The following is a 24,314-nucleotide window of genomic DNA, read 5'->3' as shown; positions in this document are numbered from 1 at the left end:
GTGAGGAGCAGACGGTAGTACAAACACACTCAGGACCCCCAGCTTTGGGGAAGCGCGGGTGGATACCCACCCTCAGAAGCCAGGGCCCCCAGGAGGGGTGAGGGGCCCCTGTCACGTTCACCACCACAGCCCACCTTCCCCAGCGCCCTGCACAGGGGCACTTGACCCTGGCGCCAGCAGAGCCCTGGGCTGGCGGCCCTTCCGGGTCCTGCCCGCAGGCGTGGGAACCAGCGTTCCTTCTGTGAGATGAGAGGGAACGCGGGGCAGAAAACGCATGAGGCCCGTCCCCCCAGCCTCATGGGTGCCCAGGCGGGGTGCTCAAGGCTCAGTAGTCACCCTGGCCTTTCCTGCATGAGGCTAAGGCCAGGAGGGGTCACCATCAGGGTTCCCAGGTCCGCCGCCCCCCACACCGCCCCACGGCCGTGCCCCCGGGAACAGGCACCCTAATCCCATCACAGCCTGCTGGCTCCCACAGCGCTCAAGTATTTTTATCCTCCCTGTGCCCGGGCAATAGCTGGTCTGATTTATGTTGTGCTAAGACCCTCGGTGGCTGCAGGCCCCTCTGGCGGGCTGGACAGTGCTGAGCAGTCCTCTCTCCAGTGGGGACCACACAATTATCGCCACACGAAACACAGCTTTCCTTGCTGGTTTTTGAGAACTGTTGCACCAAATGTTTGCCTGAGAGATGCTGATTGTGATGAAAAGAAGAAGGTTGGAGAGGCCAAGGAAAAAGGGACAAGAGAGCGGGAGGTTGCAGAACCCCCTCCGGATCGCGGGAGCTCCCATCGCAGGCATGGACCACTGGCATTTGCCACCAAAGAGCCTGTTTTTATTTAAACGGCCCAGAGCAAGTCTCTGACTAAACTAACATTCCCACGCCAACACTCAGCAGCGCCTCTGGTTTTTGGCAAATTTTTTCCTTAGCTGTCAAGGCAGAAATATAGAGAATTCTGGTCTTACTTAAGGATTGTTGGGGTTTTTTTTTCCCCTGCCCCTGGAGACATGAAAATAACTCACAGATGTGCAGTACCTGCTAATGTCTGCGCTCCGTTTAGTCCGGGAAGAGAATTCCCTGGGCTCCGTGTAACCCAAACCCCGATGTCCAGGCCCATTTTCTTTTTAACAGGGGGCCGCGGCAGTGGTGGGGGGCGGGCGAGTGCAGGGGAGGGCGGACGTCCTAGACATGTTTAAATGTGTCTGGAGCAAATGGGAGGAAACCCAGGCAGCCCCGAGAAAGCAGCGGACGGACGGGCTGAGATTCCCCATGGGCCCACGGTGGGGTCGGGCAGCCGGAGGGGCGGGGGCGGTGGGCGTGGGGGGGTGGGTTCGCAGGGTGGGTGGGGGGCAGAATGTCTGCAGAGGCTCCTCTTCAGCAAATCCCTCTGGGGCAGAAAGATTTTGCTGTGGGAAGCCTGTGTCTTCCCTATGAAAATAAAGATGGACTTTTTTAAGAAGGCAATTTCCAGCTATTTTTAACTTCAGAAAGGAAGAAAGGGAAGGAAGGCGGGACGGAGGGAGGAAGGAAGGGAAGAGAGAAGGAAGGGGAGAGGTTGGAGTTGGGGGAGGAGAAGCCCAGCCCGGTTGTTCCCGCGTGAGTGAGTGACTCAAGCCTGCCGAGGCTCCTACCAAAGCTGGGGGTGGGGCCAGGCAGTTTCATCCCCCGGGGCCCTTTTTTTTTCTTTTTTTTTTTTTTTGGAGAAAGTTCTGAGCTGCAGCCAGCAGGGCTGGGCTGGGTAGAAGCTCCCTAGAGCCAGCCTGCCCCCACCTCCCAGCAGGCTCTGCAGGGGTCCCAGGACCCACGGGTGGGGGCTGGGATGGGGACACCAGGCTGGGTTCCATGACTTCAGAGCCTCAGTGTCCTGTCCAAAAGGTGGGCAACCCCGCCCCTCAGCCAGCCCTGCAGGGGTGTCACCTCTGAGCTGGACAGCCTTCTCTGAACACCCCCACCTCCCGCCCCAACCTGCCCCCCACCGCCCCACGTTTTAGCCAGCCAACCCTGCTCCACACCATGCCCCCAGTACTAGGTGGGCCCTTCCTCCTCAGGCTGGCTGTCTCCAGGGATACCCAGAAATGGGCCACTGAACCCTGAGTGACCCAACCCCGAGTCTAGCTCTGCCCTGGCCCTCTGGGCAGCTTAGGGGTCAGGGGTCTGGAGAGGTCCAGGCCGGGCCCGTCTTTTCAGAGCTTGGGAGACCAGGCCCAGAGTCCTTTCCTGCTGGGTCAAGCTCTGAGCATTTGGGGAGGGGGGTCCCTACGGAGAAGCAGGTGGTCTGTCAGGGCCTGGGCACGCCCCGTAGCCCATGCCTCCATGACAAGCGCCAGGGCCAATTATGCGGCTCTCGAAGCCCACACCAGCCAGGCCTCATCAGCTCACCTGCTCAGGGAGGCAGCTACCTGTCAGGGGATTTGCCTGGGCAACACTCCCTAGGCTCTGTGCCTCCCTCTGAGAGGCTGACCCTCCTTCCTGGGTTTCCTGGGCAGCAGGGGGCAGGCCGGGGGGCTCACAGTCAACCCCGTTCCCTGGCCCTGAGCTGTCTAGAGGCCTTGTGCCCTCAGGGAGTGACCGCTGTGTGTGACAGGTGGACAGGCCCCTCAGAAGGGCAGGGCCTGGTGCAGGGTCCTGCAGCATGGCACCGTTTGGAAGTCACCAGAGTGTATGCATCTGTTGGGGGCGGCAGGACCCACAGTGACAGGTCCCTGCGTCCACCCCACCCCCTGAGGAACACCGCATGGAGGTGTGAGAGTTGGGAGGCCCAGGGGTTCTGGGACAGCTTCTTTTTTAAAATTATTTTATTTATTTATCTTTGGCCATGGTGGGTCTTTGTCGCTGCTCGGGCTTTTCTCCAGTTGCGACTGAGTGGGGGCTGCTCTCCAGCTCCGGGCTGCTCATCGTGGGGGCCTCTCTTAGGCACAAGGGCTTCAGTGGTTGCAGCACACGGGTCGATAGTTGCAGCTCATGGGCTCAGCAGTTGTGGCGCAGGGGCTTCCGGATGGCTCAGTGGTTCAGAATCCGCCTGCCAAAGCAGGAGATACAAGAAACACAGTTTCCATCCCTGGGTGGGGAAGATCCCCTGGAGAAGGACCCGGCAACCCACTCCAGTACTCTCGCCTAGAGAATCCCATGGACAGAGGAGCCTGGCGGGCTATGGTCCAGAGGGTTGCAAAGAATCGGACACGACTGAAGCGATTCGGCGCACACCCGTGGACTTGGTTATCCCGCGGCAGGTGGGGTCTTCCCAGACCAGGGATCAAACCCATGTCTCCTACAGGGGCAAGTGGGTTCTTTACCACTGAGCCACCAGGGAAGCCCTGGGACAGCATCTTGGAGCTGGTGAGGCCAGTGAGGGAGGCGTTATTTCAGCAGAGCAGGGACCGACCCACTGCAGACCGCCTGGGACTCAGGGCACGAGGGGCTGTCCCCAGGCCTGGCGGAGCTGGCCCAGGAGGTCTGCCAGCACCCGCAGGGGGGCCCCGGCCGGCCCACTCCCAGCACAGACAGATCTGGGTGACTGTGGATCCCTGCGTGGGGAGTGAGTGCAGGCAGATGAGCCAACTGGAGACCCAGCCTACCCCTTCCCTTCTGGGTGCTGGCAGGAGTCCAGCTTGGGGAAGAGGAGCGGGGAGCAGGCGGAGCCCCAGGCACACACGCACGGGGGTGCCCGGCCCGGGTGCAGCCCGTCGTGGTGGAGGCATGCTACGTCGCCACCAAAACCACCTCCAGAAAAACGCTCGAACCTCTGGAAATGTTCTGGGTTGCTTTCAAGACGAAAAGCGTGGACAGGACTCTAGGAATCTGTTGGTAGAGGAGGAGACCAAGCCCAGGGCGGCAAGCATGGGCCCTCAGTGAGCCTGCTGGTCAAGGCCTGGCTGTGGTGGGGCAGGAGGCTGGGCATGTCTCAGGCGCCCAGGCCCTCTCTTCCCAAGCGGGTCAGACACATTTTACAATTAAGCTCAAAAGGTGGACAAGCGCCACCCCTGGGGTTCTGGGCTCGACCCCCGGCTGCCCTGGCGGGCACGGCCCCCGCCCCCACCCTCACCTCTCCCCACATTCTGTCCCCTCTGCCGCAGGGCCACCGTCACCTGCACCGAGCTGCCCAGCTGCCCCCACGCTATGAGCAGCCCAAGAGGCCAGGGCGGGCAGCAGCCCTGTTGTGGTCCCAGACAGCTCACCCCAGGCTTCCAGAGCCCATCTGCCTGCTGAGGAGCAAGGCAGGGACCTGGCCAACCTAGAATCAGTCTTCTCAGGACGACCAGGAAAACCAGGAGCACCCCACGCCCTCCAGGTGCATCCGAAGCACCAAGACCAACCTCTGCAGGAGGGAGAGGGGCTGGGGCCCTAGGACCAGGAGTCTCTGTCTGGCTGCACCTTAGAATCAGGGCAGGGGAGCTTTAAACAGCACCCCCCCACCCAGCAAGCCAAATCATGCTGGACTCCCTGGAGGAGGGGGCTGGGGTGAGTTTCTTTGGGAGGCAGGAATGGACTCCCCAGCAGACCTCCCCTGCCCATCCTGGCGATGGTATCCCTGGGGGCAGAAGAGGGGAAACTGACCAGCTCAGCCTGGGATGCGGGGGCTGAGGGCCTTCTCCTCTTCGGGCCCAGCAAGCTGGACCCTGCAGAAGAGCGTGGCCACAAGACACTGACCCCTCTGCGAGCCGGGCCTGCAGCCTCACCCCCACCAGTCCCAGGTTCCCCAGGCGGCCTGGGGGCCTGTGCAGGGACCACCCGGCAAACCTGGCCCCAGTGCCCACCACAAGGAGGCAGGAAGCCCCAAACCATGTTCCATTGCTGTGCCCCCCAGATTCAGTGCTGGCCACCCCAGGCCCCACTCTCCCACTGGGCTCTGGACAGGACCCGCACCCCAAATTCCCCTCCTCTCCCCAACACCCCCAACCAGGGCTGCCCCTAGGCTGCCCATCCTGTAAGAGGAGGTCTCCAGGGTCTGGGCCGTCAGGACCCCCAGTCCTCCCCGCCTCAAACCCCTTGGCCTGGGAAGGTTGTTAAAGAGAGATAAGAAGGGGCCTAATTTGTGATTGGAAAAGCTTGGTGCCCACTTGCCAGGGCTTGGCCCACCTCCTTCCCAGGCCTGGAGGGGAGGGAGGCCTGGCCCAGCCCCTGACCTTGGCCTCACACAAGCCCCTCCCCAGTCCCAGGCACTTCTGATTTTGCCAGGGTCTCCTGGGGGCCCCAGTCGCCCACGGGATACCCCAGGAAGCAGGTGGCTGGCATGGGGGTTAGAAGCTTGGGAGGCCCCCTTCTCTGTTATCACTGGCTAATGAGAGTATCCGGCCCCTGGGCAGAGGCCCAGTGTAGGCCTGGCAGGGCTGGCAGAGTCAGGTGAGACTCCCCCAGTCCCAAGTCCCTCCTCCAAGATTGCTTCCTCGGTGGAAGGCTGAGGACTTGCTCCCAAGCCAGGGCTGGATGGGCCTTTGCTTTTGATCTGGGGCCTGTTGGCAGAGACGCTGGGCTCCAATGGAAGGGCACACGGGCAGTGGCCCCAGAAGAGTGCCGGCCCTGAAGCCCTCCTCTGTCCATCCCTGGGAGAGGAGAGGCTGTGGCGTGCAGAGCCCTGAGACTGTGAGCTGGTTGTTGTGGGTGGGCAGGGGAGGGACTTCGCAGCCGCACCCCCCACCCCCTTCCTGCTAAGGAAAATCTGCTCCTCCAGGCCGCCTGGCTGCTGTTATATAAACATCTCTGCTGCCTCCAGGCGCCTCCTCTCCCGGGCACTGACCCTGAGAGGAGTTACCCCAGGCTCTGAGAAGTGCCATGCCGCCAGCTTCCTGGAGGAGGCAGGCCAGGGAGTCTGAGCAGCAGCTGGACAAGCTGTCCCTCCTGGTGCTCACAAGTGCATCCTAGCTGTCCCCAGGTGCCCTGCAACAGGTGCACCAAGGAGGGGGGCTGGAGCGACCTGCCCACCAGCAGGCAAGCCCCACGCTGCCCACCTCTCTGGGCCTCCCTGGCAAGGGCGGTTTCTCAGTCAGCCTCTGGGATTTCTGCGGTCCTGAGGGTTCTCCTGCCAGGGAACCGCACGCCGGCTCACTACCCTGTGTTGAGAGGGGGTGCTGTTTTGTACCAGTGTGAGGCTGTAAACCGGCTTAGCAGGGACAATGGCAGGCATTTTGGACGCCCAGCACTTAACCCGGGCTGGCACAGGATGCCCAAATCTGGCGCTGTGGTGCAGAAATAAGTCACCCGGAAGGAGCACGGGGGAGGGTCCAGGGCTGCCTGACCCACAGCGTGCTTCGCGGGCCACCTTAGGCTGGAGGCGCGGGAGAAGGGGTAGGACGGTGACCAAGCAGCGTCCGGAGGGGGTCCGTCGTGGGGGAGCTGGTGCGCAATCTTTCTGGCCAGGAGCTGGCCCCAGACTATTTCCTTAGGGATACCCAGGGTCCCTTTGGCAGAGGCTGCAGCCGCGGCACCACCATCCTTCAGGGTCAAATGCCACGATCTTCACAGCCGCGGAGGTGGGGGCGGGTCTGGGCTGAATCTTTCAGAGGTTTTAAGTTGCGACCAGGGGGGCTTCTAGGATTGGAGCCCCGGGCCAGGGGTACACTCAGGGCTGCCGATGGCGCGACTTCTCCCAGAGCCTCTGTCCCAGGGACCCCCACACTCGCCTGCCCGGCCCAGGTCCTCTCGGGGACAGGCCTGTCAAAGGCGCCCCTTTTCTCGCTCCGCCTGCGCCTCCTCCGCTATTGAGATGTAAATCGTTGCCAATTGTCGCAGAGTGCGGCGGAACCCACAGCCGGATCCTTCCGCAACCCCGGAGCAAACTTTGGGTCTCCGAAAACTTTCGAACGAGAAGTAGTCCCTTAGGGCATGGGCCCCGACCCCGCTCCGCACGGCCGCGGCCCCCATCCCCGGAGGACCCGGGCTTGGGACCCCGCGCCCCAGCCTGAGGAGGCGCGGGGCTGGTCGAGGAGAGTGGAGGGGCGCGGCCAGCGAGGGGGCGCGGGGTGCGGAGGGATCGGCGGGGGCGGGCCCCGGGGGCGGGGCCGACGGGGCGGGGGCGGAGCGCGCGGCGGCCGGGAGCCTCACTAGTGCCTCGGCCGCGGGAGGGAGCGCACGGGCACCGGGATCGGGGCGCGGGCCGCGGGCGCAGCGTAGGAACGATCGTGGGCGCGGAACCGGGCCGGGGAGGCCGCGAGAGCCCAGGGACGCTCTCCACCCGGAAGGAGAGGGCAGTAGCGGGCCGTCACCGCCCGTGGGACAGTCCCTCTGCGCGCGGGTGTGCCCGAGCCCCCGCCGGCCGGGCGCAGGAGGCCGCCCCCGGGAGCAGCGGGCAGCCGGTGGGCAGGCATGCCGCCGCTCCTGGCGCCCCTGCTTTGCCTGGCGTTGCTGCCCGCGCTCGCCGCACGAGGTAGGCGACTGCCCGCCGCGAGCCCGCAACTTTCCGCGCCTTCGGAAACTTTTGGCGGCTCCCTAGGCGCGCGTCCTCGGGTGTCTGGGAGCGGGCGGCCAGGGTGGGGAGGGGGACCCGGCGACCCGGGGCGGGGTAGGAGCCAGAGTCCCGGGCTCGGGGAGAAGGACTGACCTTCCCCCGCGCCGCTTGCCCGATCGGGATGGACTTGGCGCCGCTCGCGCCTGGAACCGAGTTTGGCGCCGGGTTTGAAGTCGGCTTTGAAGCCGGGCGTGGGCATCTGGGGGCCTGGGAGACCTAGCTCTGGGCTCGCCCTTTACCAGCCGCGCGTGGGGCTCGCTCCCGGGGCGGGCGGACGAGCTGCCTACTACTTTTCGGTTTGAATCGAGTCGGTTTTGGTTTCCTGTTGCTTTGGGGCCATTTATCTTTTTTCTTCGCCTCTTGCCCGCGCCGGGGGCGGATGTTGGGGCGCGGAGCTTGGGGTCCAGGGCGCCGTGATCGTCTTTACAGAACCGCACTGCGGGACCTGGCTGCCCAGCGTGGTGGGCAGAGGGGAGCAGGGTGGACCAGGCGGCCCGGCCCGGCCTCCCTTCGGAGTAGGAGAGTTCGCGCAGGACCCGGGCGAGGGCCCCAGACCCAGGTGTCCCCCGGCTCCTGGCCGCCCCGCCCGCGGTGTCCCCTCCCCACACCCGGTCGCTACTCCTATCCTGGCTCACAATTTGGGGCGGGGTGGGGGTCGTGTGTGCGGAAGATTGAGCTGCTACGGATGGACTTTCACTTTGTGGAGTTCACATTTGGAAACCTTGCAGGGGTTGGCGGGGCAAGGGTGGGGGGGTTGGTCATTCCTCTCCATTTCCCGTGGAGAGGAGCTCCAAGGAATCGGATGGTGATTAATGCTTCTCTTCCCCTAAAAGTTGGAGGGAGAGCTAGCTCCCTACTTCCTGAAGATGGGGTTCCATGTCACACCCCCGTCCCCACCCCCAGAGGGGGCTTAATTTACACAGCCCTGGTAAGAAGGAGGCAGGGGGTGGGTGGCGTGGGGGGTAGTGAATTAATTGATCCCTTCCTGGGAATGAAGTCAAATTCCTTCCAAATGGAGCATCTTCACTGCCACCCCCAGCCCCTGGCTGTGGGGGGGGGAGGCTGCCACTGAAGATGCCCACCCTGGGGAGCCGGTGTTGAGTCTCGGTGGAGGCGTGGCCAGGTCCCTGGGGTGCAGTCCTGGTGCCCCAGGAGGCGGCCCTGGCGCACAATGGGCTGCTCTGATTCCTCCGCCGGGCGCTTTGTTGGCGGGCGGGGCAGCGGCTCTTGCAGCTGTCGCATTTTCCCACGAGCTGGGGAGCTGAGTGTGGCCAGCACTGCCACCCCCCCAGCGCCACCCCCTGGAAGAACTTGTTTGAACAGCAAGACAATCCTGGTGGTTGGATAGGGGCCTCAGCCCAGCCAAGGTCCCCAGTGAAGCTGGGGTGAGGGGTGAGAAGTTTGGGAGACTGGCCCAGGGTCATCCCAGCGTTTCTTTCCTGCTGTCTACAATGCATTTCAGGCCACTCCTCCCCACCCCTCCACTCACTTTGAGCTTGACCTGTCCACCTGCCGCCCAGCCAGTCTATTCCTCCCCGCCCCATCTCTGACCCCAGAACTCTGGGCAGAATGTTGAGTCCCCTTGGGGTTCATGCAGGGCTTCCTGGGGGCCCCCTGCACCCAGTAACCCCATGACAGGAGGTGAAGGGTGGACAGTGCCCCTGGGGGTGCTGGCCAAGCTGACCTCTCCTCTTGCCCCTCCCCAGGCCTGCGCTGCTCCCAGCCCGGTGAGACCTGCTTGAACGGTGGGAAGTGTGAAGTGTTCCCCAACGGCACCGAGGCCTGCATGTGAGTATGGGCCCCGCGCCCCTGCAGGGACCTGTTGCTTTGTCGGAGCGGAGCCCCTGCCTTCTGCAGCGGGCCAGCGGGGACAGAACACTGGGCCATTGTCTTCTGGAGATGGCCCAGAAGGCTGGGCGCGGTCACGTGCTAGTTTATTGGACAAAGTCTGGCAATTACTTAATCACCAGCAATTATGCTGCGTGTGGAGCCCAGCCTGGCCGCTGGGGGTTCGAGCGCTCCTTTGAGGACCACCTCGGGCTCCTGGGGTGCTGGGTGGGCATCCCTGCTCCCCTATTTCTTCCCAAAGTCCCTGAGGCCTGCAGGGAGGCTCCAGAGCATCTGGACGGAGGCCAGGCCCTCCCCGCCCCGCCAGCCAGGGAGAGTGCCTCTGCTGGGGGCAGGTGAGGCTTGCTCCAGGCGGGTGAGCGCCTCCTGGACAGGAGGTGCCTCTGAGCGAGAAACTGACTAGTTCAAAGGCACACCCACCCTTTGCCGCCCTCTGCCTTCCCTGGCCTCTCCTCTCTGGCCTCAGGTGAGGTTGGGGAAAGGCGGTTGGAACTCATCGTGGTGGCTGTGCCCGTCTCTGCAGGGGTATGGGTGGGAGTTCCTGCCAGGAGCTCTGTCTCTGTCCCCAGCTCTAACCTCCTGACCTGGTGGCCCTTCGCCTTCCCAGCCCTGGGTCCTCAGCTGTGAACGGGGGTGGGGGGCGGGGGTGGCGGTGGTGTCCGGAGTCAGGGAACCTGGTTAGGATCTATCGCCTGCCTGCCTGCGAGTACCGGTCAGCCTCTCGGGAAGTTTTTCTCCTGTGGCCGATGCCCTTCAACTTGAGTTCGTCCCTGATGGGAATACCGAGCAAGTTCCTGGCGGCTGGAGAAACGCCCCCTCCCCAGGCTGCAGAAGTGGGTCCCCAGCCGGGCTGGCGCGCCCTCATTCCAACTGCTGAGGGCCCATTCCCTTGACAACCCCCAGCTCGGGCTCACTGCCGGCCCAGCCAGTGGGCAAGCAGCCCCTCCTCCCCCCACCCCGGCCCCAGACTGAAGCCAATTAAGCAGGGCTGTGAGCAGTTTAATGGACAAAACGCATTGTGTCTTTGTCGGACACTAATGAATGCGCACTACTTTTTTTTTTCTTTGCTTTTTTTGGGGCCTTTTTCTCCTCCTGCAGAAGCCTCACCGACGCTTGATGCCCTAAATCTTGTTTCCTTTCATTGAGAGACCGACAGCTGGGATTCAGTGGAAGTGCAGGGGCTATTGTTGGGGAGGCGGATTAATGCTGGGTGATTAAGTATGCGTGGCTTCCCAGAATGCCCACTCCCTTCCCTGCCGCTCACTGGGATGTGTGTGTGTGTAGGGCTGGGGGCAGTCTCCGTATTTCTGCAGAGGGCTCTGGGGAGGGCAGGGGCAGTGCTGGGCTGGGGAAAGTAGGAGCCGTCTCTTCTTGCGCCATCACTGGGGAATTGGGACGGGGCAGCCTGGGGCCCCCCACCCCGGGCCAGCGCTCCGGCCACACGCTGCCCTGGCTGCTGCAGCTGTCACCCACTGGCCTCCGGGTGAGGCGCTTCAAAGGGACGGGGTTGGGGGAGGCTCTCCCACCCCCAAACCTGGGCAAACCTGGGCAGGCAAGTTCCTGCCTCCCCAAGCCAGGCCCTGGATCAGGGCTAGGGTGCCGGCCTTTTTCCTCCTTTTGGCCTGGTGCTACCCCCCACCGCCACCTTGGCGGGAAGCCTGCCTGTCTGGCCTGGCACCCCGCCTCACTCGGCCCACAGAGACCCCATTGTGTGCATCCTGCAGACCCACTGGGAAGTTGAACGGAAGTGCCGTCCTTGCAGGCCCCAGCTCTGGGCGCCTCGGGCCGGAGGCAAGGGATCAGCCATGACGGCTGGCCAGGGCCAGCCGTGGGCAGGCCCCAGTCCAGGCTCGCGGGGCAGGGTGGGGGCACTGTGGCCCCCCCCAGGGTCCGCGCCGTCTTGCTCTCACCCACCACCCACTGGTCTGCGGAGGTTCTGCTGGCGGGGGCGGCCCAGCTCTCTGGGCTGAAGGGGAGAGCTGCTTTCTTCTCTCCAGGGTGTCTGGGTCTCAGGCCGACCTGGGTGTGAGCTCTGGCTCTGCAGCCTCCAGCCGGGACCTGCAGAAAGTTCTGTGACTTTCCTGCTGCTCCCCTGTGGCCAGGGCGTGGGAATCGGTGCTATCATGTGCCAGGCGCATTCACGCCAGGTGACTCATCCGTTTCCATCCAGAGAGAGGGAGCCTTCCCCAGAAGCCGCCCGTCAGGTGTCTGCGGGGCTCGGGGTCGGAAAAAGAGGTCCGTGTTGTTGCGAAGGCCCTTCAGGAAGTCCCAGAGAGCGGGGCCGGGCCACCCGATGGCCGTGAGCCTCTGGGGGCGGAGTGCTCTGCCCCAGGAGGGTGGCTGTGTGTGGTGGCCCCAGCTGGGGGTGCCTGGGGAGGCTGGTGAACCAGGGGCGGCCTCAGGTGGGTCTTTGGGACCCTCTGCCGCCTCGGCGCCCAGAGTACGCTGGAGGGAAGTCGGGCAGGTGGTAGACCTCGGCTTTGGACGATCCTGTACTTGAGGCCAGGCTCTCCCGTGCCCAGTGTCCTCATGACCTCAAGTCATCGGGTCTCCTGAACCCAGATTCCCCCAGTCTGTAATCTGCGCTTGATCTGCGATTGATCTCTTGGTGGTGCGTGAAGGTTACGTAAGAGGCACGCAGCAGGCGCGGGGCGAGTGTCCGCTCCCTTGCTGCCTTCTCCTTTTGAGCTGACAGCGCTGGTTTCAGGATCCCCATTCGAGAGAGTTTAGTTGTCTAATGAGTGAGTTCAGAGAACCCGAAAGATACGGCCTGGTGGGCCCGAGCCGGGGCACCGCCTGGGAGGGGCCGGCCAGCGACTCCGAGGACTTCTCACCCGCGGGGGCACCCGTGAACACCCTCCTTGCTTCCTTCCCAATTCTGAGCACCTGTTGTGTGCTGGGCGCTGCTCTGGTCGTGGGCATGTGGGCCCAGGTCTGATGCAGCCCCCGCCCCCATGGTCTCTCCGCTTTCCAGTGTGGGGGTTAGGAGAGGCGGCCTGAACACGTGACACGTCAGAGGGAGGGGAGTGCCGTGGGCAGGGCGGCCCGGCCCCACGTGGCTGGCAGCAACCCCGGAACCGTGGGCATCGGGCGTGTAGTGGGGCCCAGAGATGTCGGCGCCAGGCCCAGCGTCACACAGCCCGGCGTAGCGCCCAGCCCCGCCTCGCTCTGTCCGGGGACGTGTGTTCCTAACCACGGCCGCATCCTGCCTGTACTGCCCCGGGGCCCTCGCTGGTCGTCCTGTGAGGAAGCAGGGCGGGGACAACGACTTCCCTTTAGAAGAAGAGGGTCAGGGGCCGAGTGGAAGTGACTCGGCCACCCGGCTGCAGAGGAACACTCTACATCTGTGTCACCTGGCCCGCCCGTTTCCACTGAGTCACCTGCGCGTCCCGGGCGAGGCTGGGGGAGGAACAGGTTAATTCTCACCCTCACCCCCGCCCCCACCCCGGGCTGAGACCGAACCAGGTCTGTACAGGACTTCCTCTGTTTGTCAGCGCCTGGGCGCCAAGGACGCAGGGTTAGAAAAACACAGCAAACGCACAGCCGCAGCCCAAAACCATCACCTGCTGCCTCTGACCACGGGGGGCGGACGTCAGGGAGCACGCGACCCCCACAGGAAGGTGCCCTCCTCGGGCCTGGCTCTGCCTCTATGGCGGCCAGTGTTTTTTCCACTGGGGGAAAAAAAAATAGGGATTTTTTTTTAAAGAGAGAGAGAAAAAAAAGAAAGCTGTGCCCTTAGCTGGAAGAGGGTGGGGCCGGGCAGACAGCTGAGAGAGAACGCTTTTCGTCAGGACAGCTGAGCTGGGTCAGGGCAGCCGGGGCCACTAGTGAGAGGGCGGGTGTGGGGCCCCCTCCCCGAGGTGGCGGGCGGTGGGGGCAGGTCCAGAGGGCGGCACGGCTCCACTCCCCCGGGGCTGGGTGGCAGCCCAGGGGTCCCGCGGAAGCCGGCACTGGCTCCATCCCTCGCTGACAGTGACGCTGATGGGTGGCTATGGCTGTCGCGGGCAGATGGGGCTCCCGCTGGGCAGGGCCGGGCCAGGCTGGGCTCGAGGAGGGCACCTTTCCTGTTTCATGTCTCGCCTATAAATAGTGAAAGGATGTGGCTTTGCAGAGTCGATTGAGTGTCCTGATTGCTTTCCTCAATGAAGTGCCCACAGTCGCTCCATGCACAGACAGCCCCTTTCATCCGGCCTCGTAAAAGTGCGGCAGACGTTTTCTTCGGCGGCCTCACACCCCCTCAGGGTGGCGGCCGGCTCTGCATCTCATCCTCAGTCCCCACTTTACAGGTGGGAACGGCTGAGGCTGAGAGATGAAGAGGCTGGGAACGGGAGTAGGGGACCTGGGGCCAGCTTGCCTCATCTTCTGCCTTCGTGTCCGGGCACATCCGGAGCCTGGCAGACTCTTCCCAGAGGCTTTAACGAGCGGCTGGCCTGGGGGCATCGCGACCTGTGGGTCAGGGGCCGTTTGATGGGTCCTGAAGTTCCCGGCCGGGCTGTCTCTGGCGGCCGCACCCCGTAGTCCCATGGACTGTAGCAGGTACAGAGCGACTGGATCCTCCTCTGTGCCTGAGAGTGCAGGGTTAGGTGGCCGCCCAGAGCTCCCTTCCAGCGGCATCCTGGCAGGACCCTGGGATGGGCCCGCAGATGCCCAGGAGGCGGCAGTGGGCTGCAGCGTGGTCGGGGGAGGAGGGCCCAGGAGCCAGGCCTGGCCGTGCGGTAGGGCAGCTTCTGCCTGCCTGGGGCCAGCTCTGGGCTTCGGTGTCCTTACCCCCACCCCCTGGGCCTGCTGGTGGGCCGTGGACACACCCACTGGAGCGGGGGCCGTGATTGACAGGTGCTGCTGCAGAGGAAGGGCCGCTGGGCAGAGAAGAGCCCGTTGCCAAAGTGGCCTCTGTTGGCTTCTTCCCTGGCATCTCCTTCCTCAAGGCCCCGCCCACCTCGCTCCGCTGAGGTCACAGGTTGCTGAAGACCAGATGCGGGGTTGGGGCGGGGCGGGGGGAAGGGAGGATTGATATTTGTATTTTGGCGGTCGGTTTCACATATTATAAGTTTTATGATTTTAGATGTTTAAAATGTACATTTCGGGAGACTTGCCTGGTGGCCCAGCGGTTAGGACTCAGGTTCCGCTGCAGAAGGCACAGGTTCCATCCCTGGTCGGGGAGCTTAGTCGCTTCAGTCGTGTCTGACTCTGTGCGACCCTGTGCCCTTACAGCCCTCCGGGGTCCTCTGTCCATGGGGATTCTCCAGGCAAGAATACTGGAGTGGGTTGCCATGCCCTCCTCCAGGGGATCTTCCCAATCCAGGGATCAAACGCATCTGTTACGTCTCCTGGATTGGCAGGCAGGTTCCTTACCGTTAGCGCCACCTGGGAACTGTGCGACACAGCAAAATAAATAACCGAATAAAGTCTGCACTTCAGCGGCGTTTAGTACATTCACAACGTTGTGGGACCAGCATGTCTGTCTAGTTCCAGGTTTTCACCACCTGAACAAAACCCCCATAGGCGTTAAACAGGCGTCCCCCCTTGCCCTCCCCGCAGCCCCGTGTGCTCTCACCTGCTTTCTGTCTCTGGCTCTACCTGATCTGCGTGGTTCACATGCGTGGACTCGCACTGCTTGCCTCTCCCGCCTGGCTTTTTTCGCCCGGGGTGCATGTCCGTGCGTCACTCCTCTGGGCGCTCGCTGGACTCGACCTGCCTGAGAACGTCGGGGGGTGGATGGCGGTGGCCCAGCATGGTCATCCTGGTATGGCCTTGGGCAGAAGTCCAGAGGCGGTGGGTGTCAGAGGTGGGGGGTGTCCGGGAGGCTCCCTGGAAGAGGCGGCGCTCACTCCTGTGTCCGCATGGCCAGCCATGGGACCCCCTTGAGTGGGGCCTGGCACATCCAGGGGTACCTGTTAAAGTGGGGTGGCGTGCCTTCAGGTCCAGGGGATGAGCGCACAGGGCTCCACGGCCGGCACCCCACCGCCTGCGCGGGGCATCAGGAATGCGAGGGGCAGCGGGCGTTTACTGAACGCTCTCTAGGTGCTGGGGCAAGGCGGGCAGGGCAAACGCATGCCTGGCTCGTTGTTTGAGAACCAGACTCGAGGGCAGATGCCTTCACCTCCTGCAGGACGAGGCTGGTGCTGTGGGAATACCCCGCCCGGGTGCCCCAGGCCCACTAGGGCCTTTTGGAGGGAGTCCACTGTGGAGACTCAGGCAGATGGGCTGCAGACAGGTCAGCAGGAAGAAGGGCAGCTGGGGGGCAAGTCTGAGACCTGAGCCCCTACCCACGCCGTCTGCCTGCTTCCCAGCCTTGCCCTGGCCTGGAGCACATCTCTCCTGAACCCTCAGGGCTCATCTCGGAGTTAGTGGGTGTACCCTTGGTGGGAGGCACCCCGCCTGGTGTGAGAGGGCCGAGGGTCAGGGGCCTGGGCCCTCGCTCTTAGCCACAAGCCGATCGCCTCCCAGTGGCTCTCGGGGCTCAGGGAGGCTCCATGTTTCCTGCAGGGCACCAGAGGGGTGCTCTTGCAATGTTAGCATCTGGACACTTGCTCGGCCCCAGTGGGGAGGCTTGAGTGGGTCCCCCCGTCACAGGTGGGCGGCAGCTCTCTGTGCGTCTCTGAGACGCGTGGAACTCTGAGAACAGAATGGAACTCTGAGAACAGAACGCCCTCCCCAGGGTTTCACCGCTGAGTGGTCCCTCCTGGCTGGGGCTCTACTCCCCACCTGCACTCTCGCTGCCCCTGGCATGGAAGCGTCCTGGGAAAGGGGGCCTTGACCTCGCCATCCACTCCCCGCCGAGGCTCGGGCGCAGGGGTCATCATCATACCGGCATTCACACGTTCAAGTGAATTAGGTTCATCGTTGCCCGTTCCCTTCCTGACACCGAGCTGCTGCTCTGCATGGGAGCCCGTCGGGTGGCGTGTGGACACCTCCAAGGGCCCGGCCTCGCCTTCCACGCGGCGCCCGCCCGCCCCTTCTGTGGCTCAGCTCCCCCAGGATCCCCAGCCCCTTGCTGCGCTGTCTCAGGCTCTCCTGGGTGGGGGCCTGGGACGGCCTCTAGAGGTCTGATGTGAGCCTCCTGCACCTGAGTCGCTCCGTTTCCTGGAAGGTGCATCCGGGGTCCTGGTTCTCAGCAAGCCTTGGTGGAGGCGGGGGGTGCCCTGGGGAGGCCGCGCTTCCAACGCCCACGTGGCGGTTCCCAAACAGGAGAGGCACTCAGACAGCCCGCCAGTCCCCACCAGCCTCAACCTGGGAGTCCTCGTGGGACAAGTCAGTCACTGGGCTTGGGTGTCCATCGGGTGTCTCTGAAGTGCTTGAATCGGTTGCTCTTCTCCGCTGGGTAAACGATCCCTTGTCCCTCTGTTGACACTGCTGATTTGCTGAGCAAACTCTTTGCCCTGCAGGCAGCATGAAAGTCCAGCCTCAGCCAGCCCTGCCGAGGCCTGGGGCAAGCAGGTCCCATGTCATCACGTTGGCCTTAGGGTCAGGGCAGCGGGCCAGGAGAGGGGCTGGGGGTCTGAGCCGCGCCGCACGGGGGACAGGCCGCTGGAGGCTGGGCGGGCACTCGGGGTGACACGCGGGCCCCAGGCTGGCCCTCCTCCGGGGACCCTGCCGGCCTCCTGCTTCCTTCACCCCTTGATCCTGGGTCAGCTGAGCTGCCAGCCTACTGCCTGACCCCAGGAGGCCTGCTGGACAGGCAGCTGGGTCCTGGCGGGTCATCACGGGTCCACCGGGGGATGAGTGTGAGAGGAGGTGGGCGGCTGCCCCTGGAAAGCTGTCGGTGCCCCCCTCCGTGTGAGAGGAGGTGGGCGGCTGCCCCTGGAAAGCTCTGTCAGTGCCCCCCCTCCCGCAGGGACCCGGGGCTCGGGGACCTGCCTCCCACCGTTTCCTCTCGGTTTCGGTTGCTGGTAAGCGGAAACTACACGGTTACTGGAAATGACAGGTCTAGGGGAGAAGCCAGAGTTTTGAGTGTGTGTGTTTTTCCCTGAAAGCTTTTCAGTACAAGACATGCTGGGCTAAGACCGGGCTGAGGCGGGGCCTGGGGGTGGGGGGTGCTGGCCCCACTTCCGCCCCCAGGGCCTCCGTCTCCCCTCTGACCACGGAGAGGGCTGAGGGAGGTGACTGCCTCTGGGCCTTCCAGGTCAGCCTGAGGGTCTCTCCTGCGCTCGCCAGGCTGGTTCCGGCTCCCAGGGGTGGCCGCACAGGGCGGGGCTCCCCTCACTTCCCCCTCCACGGCTCAGGATGAGGGTGGCCTTGGGCCTGACTGAGAGCCAGACGGGGTGGGGGAGGCCAGGCAGGGCTGTGTGTCCCGGTGTCCACGGTGGCAGGGGCCTCAGGCCATGACGGCTTCTGCCCGGGGGTCCAGGGCCCAGGCCCGGCCCAGCACGCCACTCGGCAGGCATCTGGGACATGGCCTGGGTCAGGGCTGGACCCAGCTAAGCCCATCCGGGTTTCTAGAAGGCCTGGCCTCCAGGCCACAGGCAGGCACGGTCCACGTCAGCTGCCCGGCCCTGTTCCAGCTCGCTGCTCCCGCCAGGCTGGGAGAGCGCTGTACTCTACAGCACAGGCCATGGTGGGCTGTGTGACCGGGGGCTGCTCACCCGCCCCTCTGAGCTCCCCTGTAAACAGTAACACACGTGGGTCCCGATGGGACATATCAGCGTGGCTTCACTCCACTCTCAGGCCTGTTCCCAGTGCTCCCAGGCCTCATCCAGAAGGCTCTCTAGAGACCAGCCCAGCCCGGATTTGGGTGAGGTCATGAAGGGCGCTCATGGCTCAGACGATAAAGCGTCTGCCTACAGTGCAGGAGACCTGGGTTCGATCCCTGCATCGGGAAGATCCCCTGGAGAAGGCAATGGCAACCCACTCCAGTACTCATGCCTGGAAAATCCCATGGACGGAAGAGTGTGGTAGGCTACAGTCCGTGGGGTGGCAAAGAGGCAGACACGACTGAGTGACTTCACTTTCATTTTCACGGAAGGGCACAAGGTCGTGGCCAGCCCGAGAACCTCCTGCTTTCCCCATGGAGAAGAGTCTCCCCTGAGCCCAGAACAGTGCGGGTCTGTCTCTCAGCAGGTCCACGCCAGCCTGGGTGCAGCTGCCAGGGTTGTGTCTCCTGGTGTCTGCTGTGGTCCCGTGCCTTGGTGACTGTGCTGAGCCTGGGGTGGGGGCCAGGGCGGCTGCGGGCTTGTGGGCAAGCCTGGGGACACGGGGCCTGGTGGTCTGCCTCGCACAGGGGTTGGGGACTGGGCAGGTGGCGAGCCTGAGCTGGGAGAGGCGTCCAGGGAGAGGGTCTCACGGGAGCCTCATCAGGGCCCGCTCTCCGCTGGCCCGCCCAGCGGCCGGCGGCTGTGGGCTCCGTGCTTCCTCTCTGTCCCTAGAGCCGGACAGACAGGAAGGAAGGCCACATGAGCTCTTGTGGCTGAGGGTGGTGACAGGTGTCCGGCATTGGTGGGACCCCTCCTGCCACACGGAAGGGGTGTGGGGAAGCCGGGGCCCAGGGCAGCCCCACCCCGCCGGCTGGGAGCTCCCCGATTCCCAGGCTTCTCACTCAGACACCGCCCCCACTTCCAATCCAGGGTTTTGAGTTTCAGCAGATCTTGTGGGGTTGTAAGAACACATTGTCTGCTCCGGCCCTCCCGGTCTGGGAGATCAGGCGGTCAGGTGAGAAACCCAGGCCTCCAGGGTGGGGGAGGGGGAAAAGGAATGGGATGCGGAGGCCCCACACCCCCTCCTCCACCCAGGGAGCTCCTGCTGGCCTCCCAGCTGCCTCCAGGGGGCGCTGTGCTCTGGCCGCCCCCCACCCTCACTCCGAGGGCCTGGAGTCTGACCACCACTGGGGACAGCAGAGGTTAAGAGCTGCATTCAAACACAGGTAGTGCCGTGGGCATAACCTGCCAGAGCCCTGGTTTTCTCATGTGTACAGTGGGCCAGTGTCCCTGCAGGCCCATTTTGAGAAAGAAGTGAGATAAAGCCTGAGTACAGGTCCGGGAGCAGGGAGGGGGGTCCACAGTGTCTTCGGGGACCCGTGTTGAGGGGGGTCCTCAGTGTCCTCCCGCGCTGCATTCTCAACTGGAGAATGGGAAGAAGCGGGGCTGCCCTGAGTGTCCGCTCGGGTCGGCGGGAGAGGATGGGAGCCACCGGGCAGGCCTCCCCTCTCCCCGCACCGCCGCACAGCTGAGCAGAGGCGGGCACTTGCAGGATCGTTTCTGGCTTTGGCTCGGATCTCAGTCTGTGGTTGCTGACTTAATTAATCGAGTTTTGGATTAAGCGCCGCCCCCCCCCCCCCACCATGGCGCGGGCCGCACGCTCATCGATCCCTTCCCTTCGTTGTATCCAGTGTCTGGGGCACGGGTCTGGCTCCGTCTTGTGACGAACAGAGCTCCCCGGCTGCTGGGGGGGTCCCCTCCCTGGCCTCCCAGAGGTGGGGCTGCAGGCTCGACCACGTGGGTCTCAGGGGGCTGTTGGGGTGAGCCCTGGGTAAGGACACCCATTCCCACCTTTGTCCAGCTCCTGGCTCCATCTTTGGGGGTGATGGTTGGGGAATTAACCCAGCAGAGCAGGACCGCGGGGGAGGAGTGGGCAGCAGGCTTTTCTTCCTCTCCCAGCAGCCCCCAGGGTTCTCGGGACAGCATGTTGGCTGTGCCTTTTGCAATGTCCGGAGGGGCCGGCCAAGCAGCGGTGTGCCTGCCCGTGGGTGGGCCCGGGTCGTTCTCTGCCCACTGCAGCTGGGCCATCTCCAGGAAGCCGCTTGACCTCTGCCTTTCCATCCCTTCAGACGGGCAGCCACTTCCCACGTCGAGGGTGGGGCAGCTCTGATCGCCGCAGGGGGGTGGCGAGCCGCAAGCATTGTTTTCCCCGCAGTGGGAAAGGTGGCTTCCCGGAGGACCGCTTCCGTCCACACACAACACAAAGGGCTTCCCCGCGCTCCTGCACTTCCTCTTTCCAGCCTATTCTAAACCATCCAGAGGTGCAACTTGGGAGAAAAGAGGCAGACAAAGAGCCCCGAACCCGGGAGGAGCTGCTGGGCCCAGCGGCTCCACGCCCCACCCTGCCTGGACCCCCTTCCTCCTCTGCAGCTGCTGCCTGTTCTCCGCTGAGGGTCAGCTGCTGTTGGGGGTTGGGGTCTGTCTGCCTCAGACCTGGCTGGACCTTTTCCGGGGTCCCCTGTCCCTCTGCAGCCCTGGCTGCTGCTCGCCTCCTCCCTGAAGCTTGGGAGCCAGGGCAGCGCCCTCCCCTGCAGCTCTGAGCCGCCCCAGCCCAGCGGCCGTGCGGGCTGGAAGCAGACCGCAGCTCAGCCAGGCGCCGGCTGGGTCCCTGCAGTCGCTTCCTGGGGCAGCTGGGGCTGCAAGTGGTGGGGTGCTGTCGCACAGTGTGGCCTCCAAACTCCTGCAGGGCTGGCCAGGCTCCGGGCTGCCCTGGGCACACCCTGCCTGAAGCAGAAAGGGACCGAGACAGGAGAGGGCAGAGGGCCGTCGTCTAGGTGCTCTCGGGCACGGCAGAGTCATGGCTCAGACAGTGGTCTGGACCAAGGATGCTGAGGGTTTGAGAGAAACCTGGAGCCCCGCCCGCTGCAGCTCTTACCCTGGGGCCGTCGGAGTCCCTGGGCACCCCTGGCTTTTGTGTCTCCCAGGGGCTCCGTTCCTCACAGCTGAGCTGTCCTGGTTGTGCCCAGTGGGGGAAGGACCCCAGGATGGGCACGGTGGGTGGGCACAGTGGGGGAGGCCAGCAGAGGCCACTAAGCACCACCCCCAGTCACTGCGCACCCCCCTACCTGCCACGAACACAGCATCCTGGAAGCTGTGATTCCCTACTGGGATTCGGGGCCCTTGAACCAGCCTCTGCCCAGAGGGGCTCAGGACCCCTGGCAAGCCTTGTCCAGGAGCACAGGTGGACTCCTTGACCTCGCCCCCTCTGAGGGAGGAGCTGGGGGCTCAGAGTCTGTCCGATGCACCCCCCCTCTCCTGGCCTCAGTCTTCCTGTTCCATAAGCCGGCAAGAGCCTCCTCTGCCCAGTCTGCAGATGGCCCCAGTCGCCCGGGCTGGGCTGGGGGTCTGAGAACCTCCCGGGCAAGCTGCCCCGAGGTGGACGGGCCTGCCTGCCTGGTGGTGGGCCGTAGTGGTCTTTGTTTGGCATCCTGGACCACTTCTGGGGAGGAGGGGGTACCCTGACGAGCCATCCGTGCTCCCTGGCCCCCCTCTTCGGGGCCGCAGTGACACTGTGTTTGTTGGAGGGTCCTGGGCAGAAAGCCTGTGAGCGAGGCAGTCTGGTGTGGGGAGGGTCTTCTAGCAGGCACCCCACTGCAGGCAGACTGGGGCTGGGCGTGGGGGGTGGGAGGGGACTTCGGCTGCAGCAGGTAGGACCCCAGGCCCTGACTCAGCCCCCCGGGGATACGGGCTGCATGGCTGGGGGTCAGGGACATGCATCCATCCCTGTCTGCGTTGGGTGGCACAGTCCCTGCCCACCTTTGGGGCACAGGCCCCGGGCCTGCAGACGTGGCCTCCAGCCATGGGTTACCGGCTCTTGCGCTGATATCCCAGGCCCCAGGCAGCAGGGTCGGACGGGGCCCTCCGTGCTGGGGAGCCCTGTGTCCCCCACGGCTTTCCTTAAGCAGGTGCCCGGGCCCTGGTGGAGCCACCGTCCCCAGGGACACATCGGTGAACTGTGTGCAAATCCAGTCTGGCGGTGTTGGCTAGAGTGAGAGTCCTCTGTGCCCCAGATGCCCAGGCCACCTCTGCACTGGGCCTTCTGTGCCCTCGATCCCCCAACTCGCATGAAACGCAGGCCTGGCAGGCAGTGCCCATCTGTGCCGCAGAGCCCCCCAAAAGTTCTTCTGATGGACGGTCTCGCCCATCCATTGGTGGTGCCCCTGGATGCCCCTCCCCTGGGGCGCCTCTGTCCGGCCTGCAGAAGGAAGGGGGCGGCACACCCCCGATGACCCCCGTCTGCACCCCCACCCGGCCAGGGCCCTGTGCTCACCCAGCTCTGCCCCGCTCAACCCCCCACTCAATCACAGACTCCTCAAGGGCAGAACCCATTGAGTCCTTCCTCGTGCTGAGTCCCGCCTTGGAACTGCGGGTAGAGAGAGCTGTCATCTCTCCCCTGGGGGTGGCAGATGGCTCGCTTAACTCAGAAAGGAAAACAGCATCATTTAGCATTAGTCCCGGGTGAAGGGGTGAAAGGTCAAGGCAGCATCTGCCTCCGGACGCTTCTGGGGCTGCATTTCTATGGAGCCGCGCTGTGGGGTGGGAGGGGTGGGGGGAGGAGCTGGCTCGGAGGAAACTCTGAAGGAGGCTCCAATGAGCTCCAGGCTGGCGGCGGGTGAGCGGGTGTCCCAGCAGCTGTTCGGCGCTGCCGCCCCCCACCCCGGGTGCCGCCGCTCTGCAGCTCTGATCCTGGAGCCCCCAGCCACCACCTGACCCTCAGCTGCTGTTGGTCATGGTGGGCCAGGACACTCCGCTGGGCGATGTGTGGGCCGGAGGAAAGGCGAGTGGAGGAGGAGACACTGAAGGACCACTTTCAGAGGGGAGCAAGGAAGGGGAAGCTGCCACGGGCCCCCAGGCGCCAGGAGCCGAGTGGCACGGTGCACGGGGGGGTTCTCGTCCAGCCTCAGGGTCCCCGACGGCCGCTGGCCCGGAATCCTGAGGCAGGTGTCGGGCACGACTTTCCCCTCCAAGCACAGGCCCCTGTCCCTGCCAGGCACTTAGGCTGAGCTGCCAGGACAGGTGTTCAGGACCGAATGGCCACGAGGGACTTGGTCACTGGTCCCAGCGGACTGGCCGCGTCTGAGCAGCCTCACGGGCCCTCTACCTTCTCAGGGAAGTGCGGGTGCCGTGGGCGCCTCCCCAGGAAACCCTGGCACTGCAGCCAGGGTGGGGGGCAGGCGGGGACACGTCTAGGTGAGGGGGGAGCATGGCTGGAGGCCGCCCAGAGCAGGGACAGGCCTCTGTGATGGGTTGTAAGGCCCCTCCACCCTGCCTACCCACCCCTGCCCCCCGCCAGGCTGACCTGGCCCTGGGCGTCCTCCCATGGAGCTAAGCCAGGCCCTGGTTGTACCCAGCACCCCCCCGGAGCACCTGCCTCAGCAGCTCCCCCCTCCCGAGGCTGTCCCTCCCTCGCTGCCCTGCCGCTCCCCTGGCTGGGGTGCTTGTGGTGGACGGCGGCCAGGCCCAGCCCTGGAGCCGGCCCGCATGGGCAGCGTGCCTTCACAGCAGCGTCCGCCAGGCCTGGACAGGAGCAGGGAGGACAATGGGCCCCCTCAGCCGCTGCCATCCCCCCACGGAGGAGCCTCCCCGGCTCCTGCTCCGCCCCCCGCCTGCCGGGGCTGGCAGCCGCCGCTGCGCTGGCCAGGAGCAGCTGCCGCCCGCGTCCCCGGCCACAGGCGCACCTGCTCCCCAGCCGCCCTTTGTCCCTGCTGCCGCCGCCTGATTTACTGGGCGCGCTTTTCCTCCCACTAATTCACGCAGCCTCCCTGGCCAGGATGCTCTCGGTCCAGGTGGGTTCTCCCACAGTCCTCTGCGTTAGGCTCCCCGTTCAGGACGGGCTTGGGGTGGGGTTCAGGGACACACTGCCCCGTGGCTGGAGGCTGGAGGGTTGTGCACCCCAGTGGGGCCTTTCTGGTCCACTTGGGAATGCTGCTGAACCAGACCAGTGATGAAGGCGGAGCCCACACGGAGGACGCGCTGGGCAGCCTTGTGTGCGTTCCCCCCAGGCCATGGGGCAGGCCTGCCTCAACTCACCCACCTGGGTGGGCTTCCCACGCCTTGGAGCTGAGCATGGACAGGGCAGGCGGGCTCCCACCCCCCGCCCAACTTTGATGACCAAGCGTCCTCTGTCCAGCTCCCACTTTCTGCTGCTCTTTAGTAGCTGGGAAAGAAAAAAAAGAGCCTTTTCTCCAATAGGGAGCGGTGGCCAGCTCCTGCCTGACAATGGAGGGCATTGAGAGGTGGGGGAGGTGCTACCTCCTGGGTCTCCCCCCTCCCCTCCAAGGCTCTGGGTTCCCAGTGCCACTCAGGCTGGGACCAGGCAGCCTGTAACTGGATCCACGCT

General features: G+C 64.5%; 1 protein-coding gene and 1 long non-coding RNA gene across 2 annotated transcripts in view; one reads left to right on the top strand and one right to left on the bottom strand.

The window, feature by feature from the left end:
* Positions 1 to 2,760: 2,760 nt before the first annotated feature.
* Positions 2,761 to 7,023, bottom strand: LOC133257730 (uncharacterized). The gene is made up of 2 exons (XR_009739669.1): positions 6,072 to 7,023; positions 2,761 to 3,014 (listed from the first exon to the last, which is right to left on the bottom strand). It is a non-coding gene; the product is annotated as an uncharacterized LOC133257730 (long non-coding RNA).
* Positions 7,024 to 7,067: 44 nt separating this feature from the next.
* NOTCH1 (notch receptor 1) overlaps positions 7,068 to 24,314 on the top strand; it is a 46,459-nt gene continuing 29,212 nt past the window's right edge. The window contains exons 1-2 of the mRNA XM_061434091.1: positions 7,068 to 7,355; positions 9,143 to 9,224. Coding sequence (XP_061290075.1) covers positions 7,295 to 7,355; positions 9,143 to 9,224 — 143 coding nt within the window. The 5' untranslated portion in view covers positions 7,068 to 7,294. The remainder of the gene's footprint in view (positions 7,356 to 9,142; positions 9,225 to 24,314) is intronic.

This window comes from Bos javanicus, chromosome 11 (genome assembly GCF_032452875.1).
Source record: "Bos javanicus breed banteng chromosome 11, ARS-OSU_banteng_1.0, whole genome shotgun sequence".
NCBI classification, from domain to species: domain Eukaryota; kingdom Metazoa; phylum Chordata; class Mammalia; order Artiodactyla; family Bovidae; genus Bos; species Bos javanicus.
The sequence above is the reverse complement of the archived record's forward strand: the minus strand, read 5'-3'. Positions and strand labels throughout refer to the sequence as shown.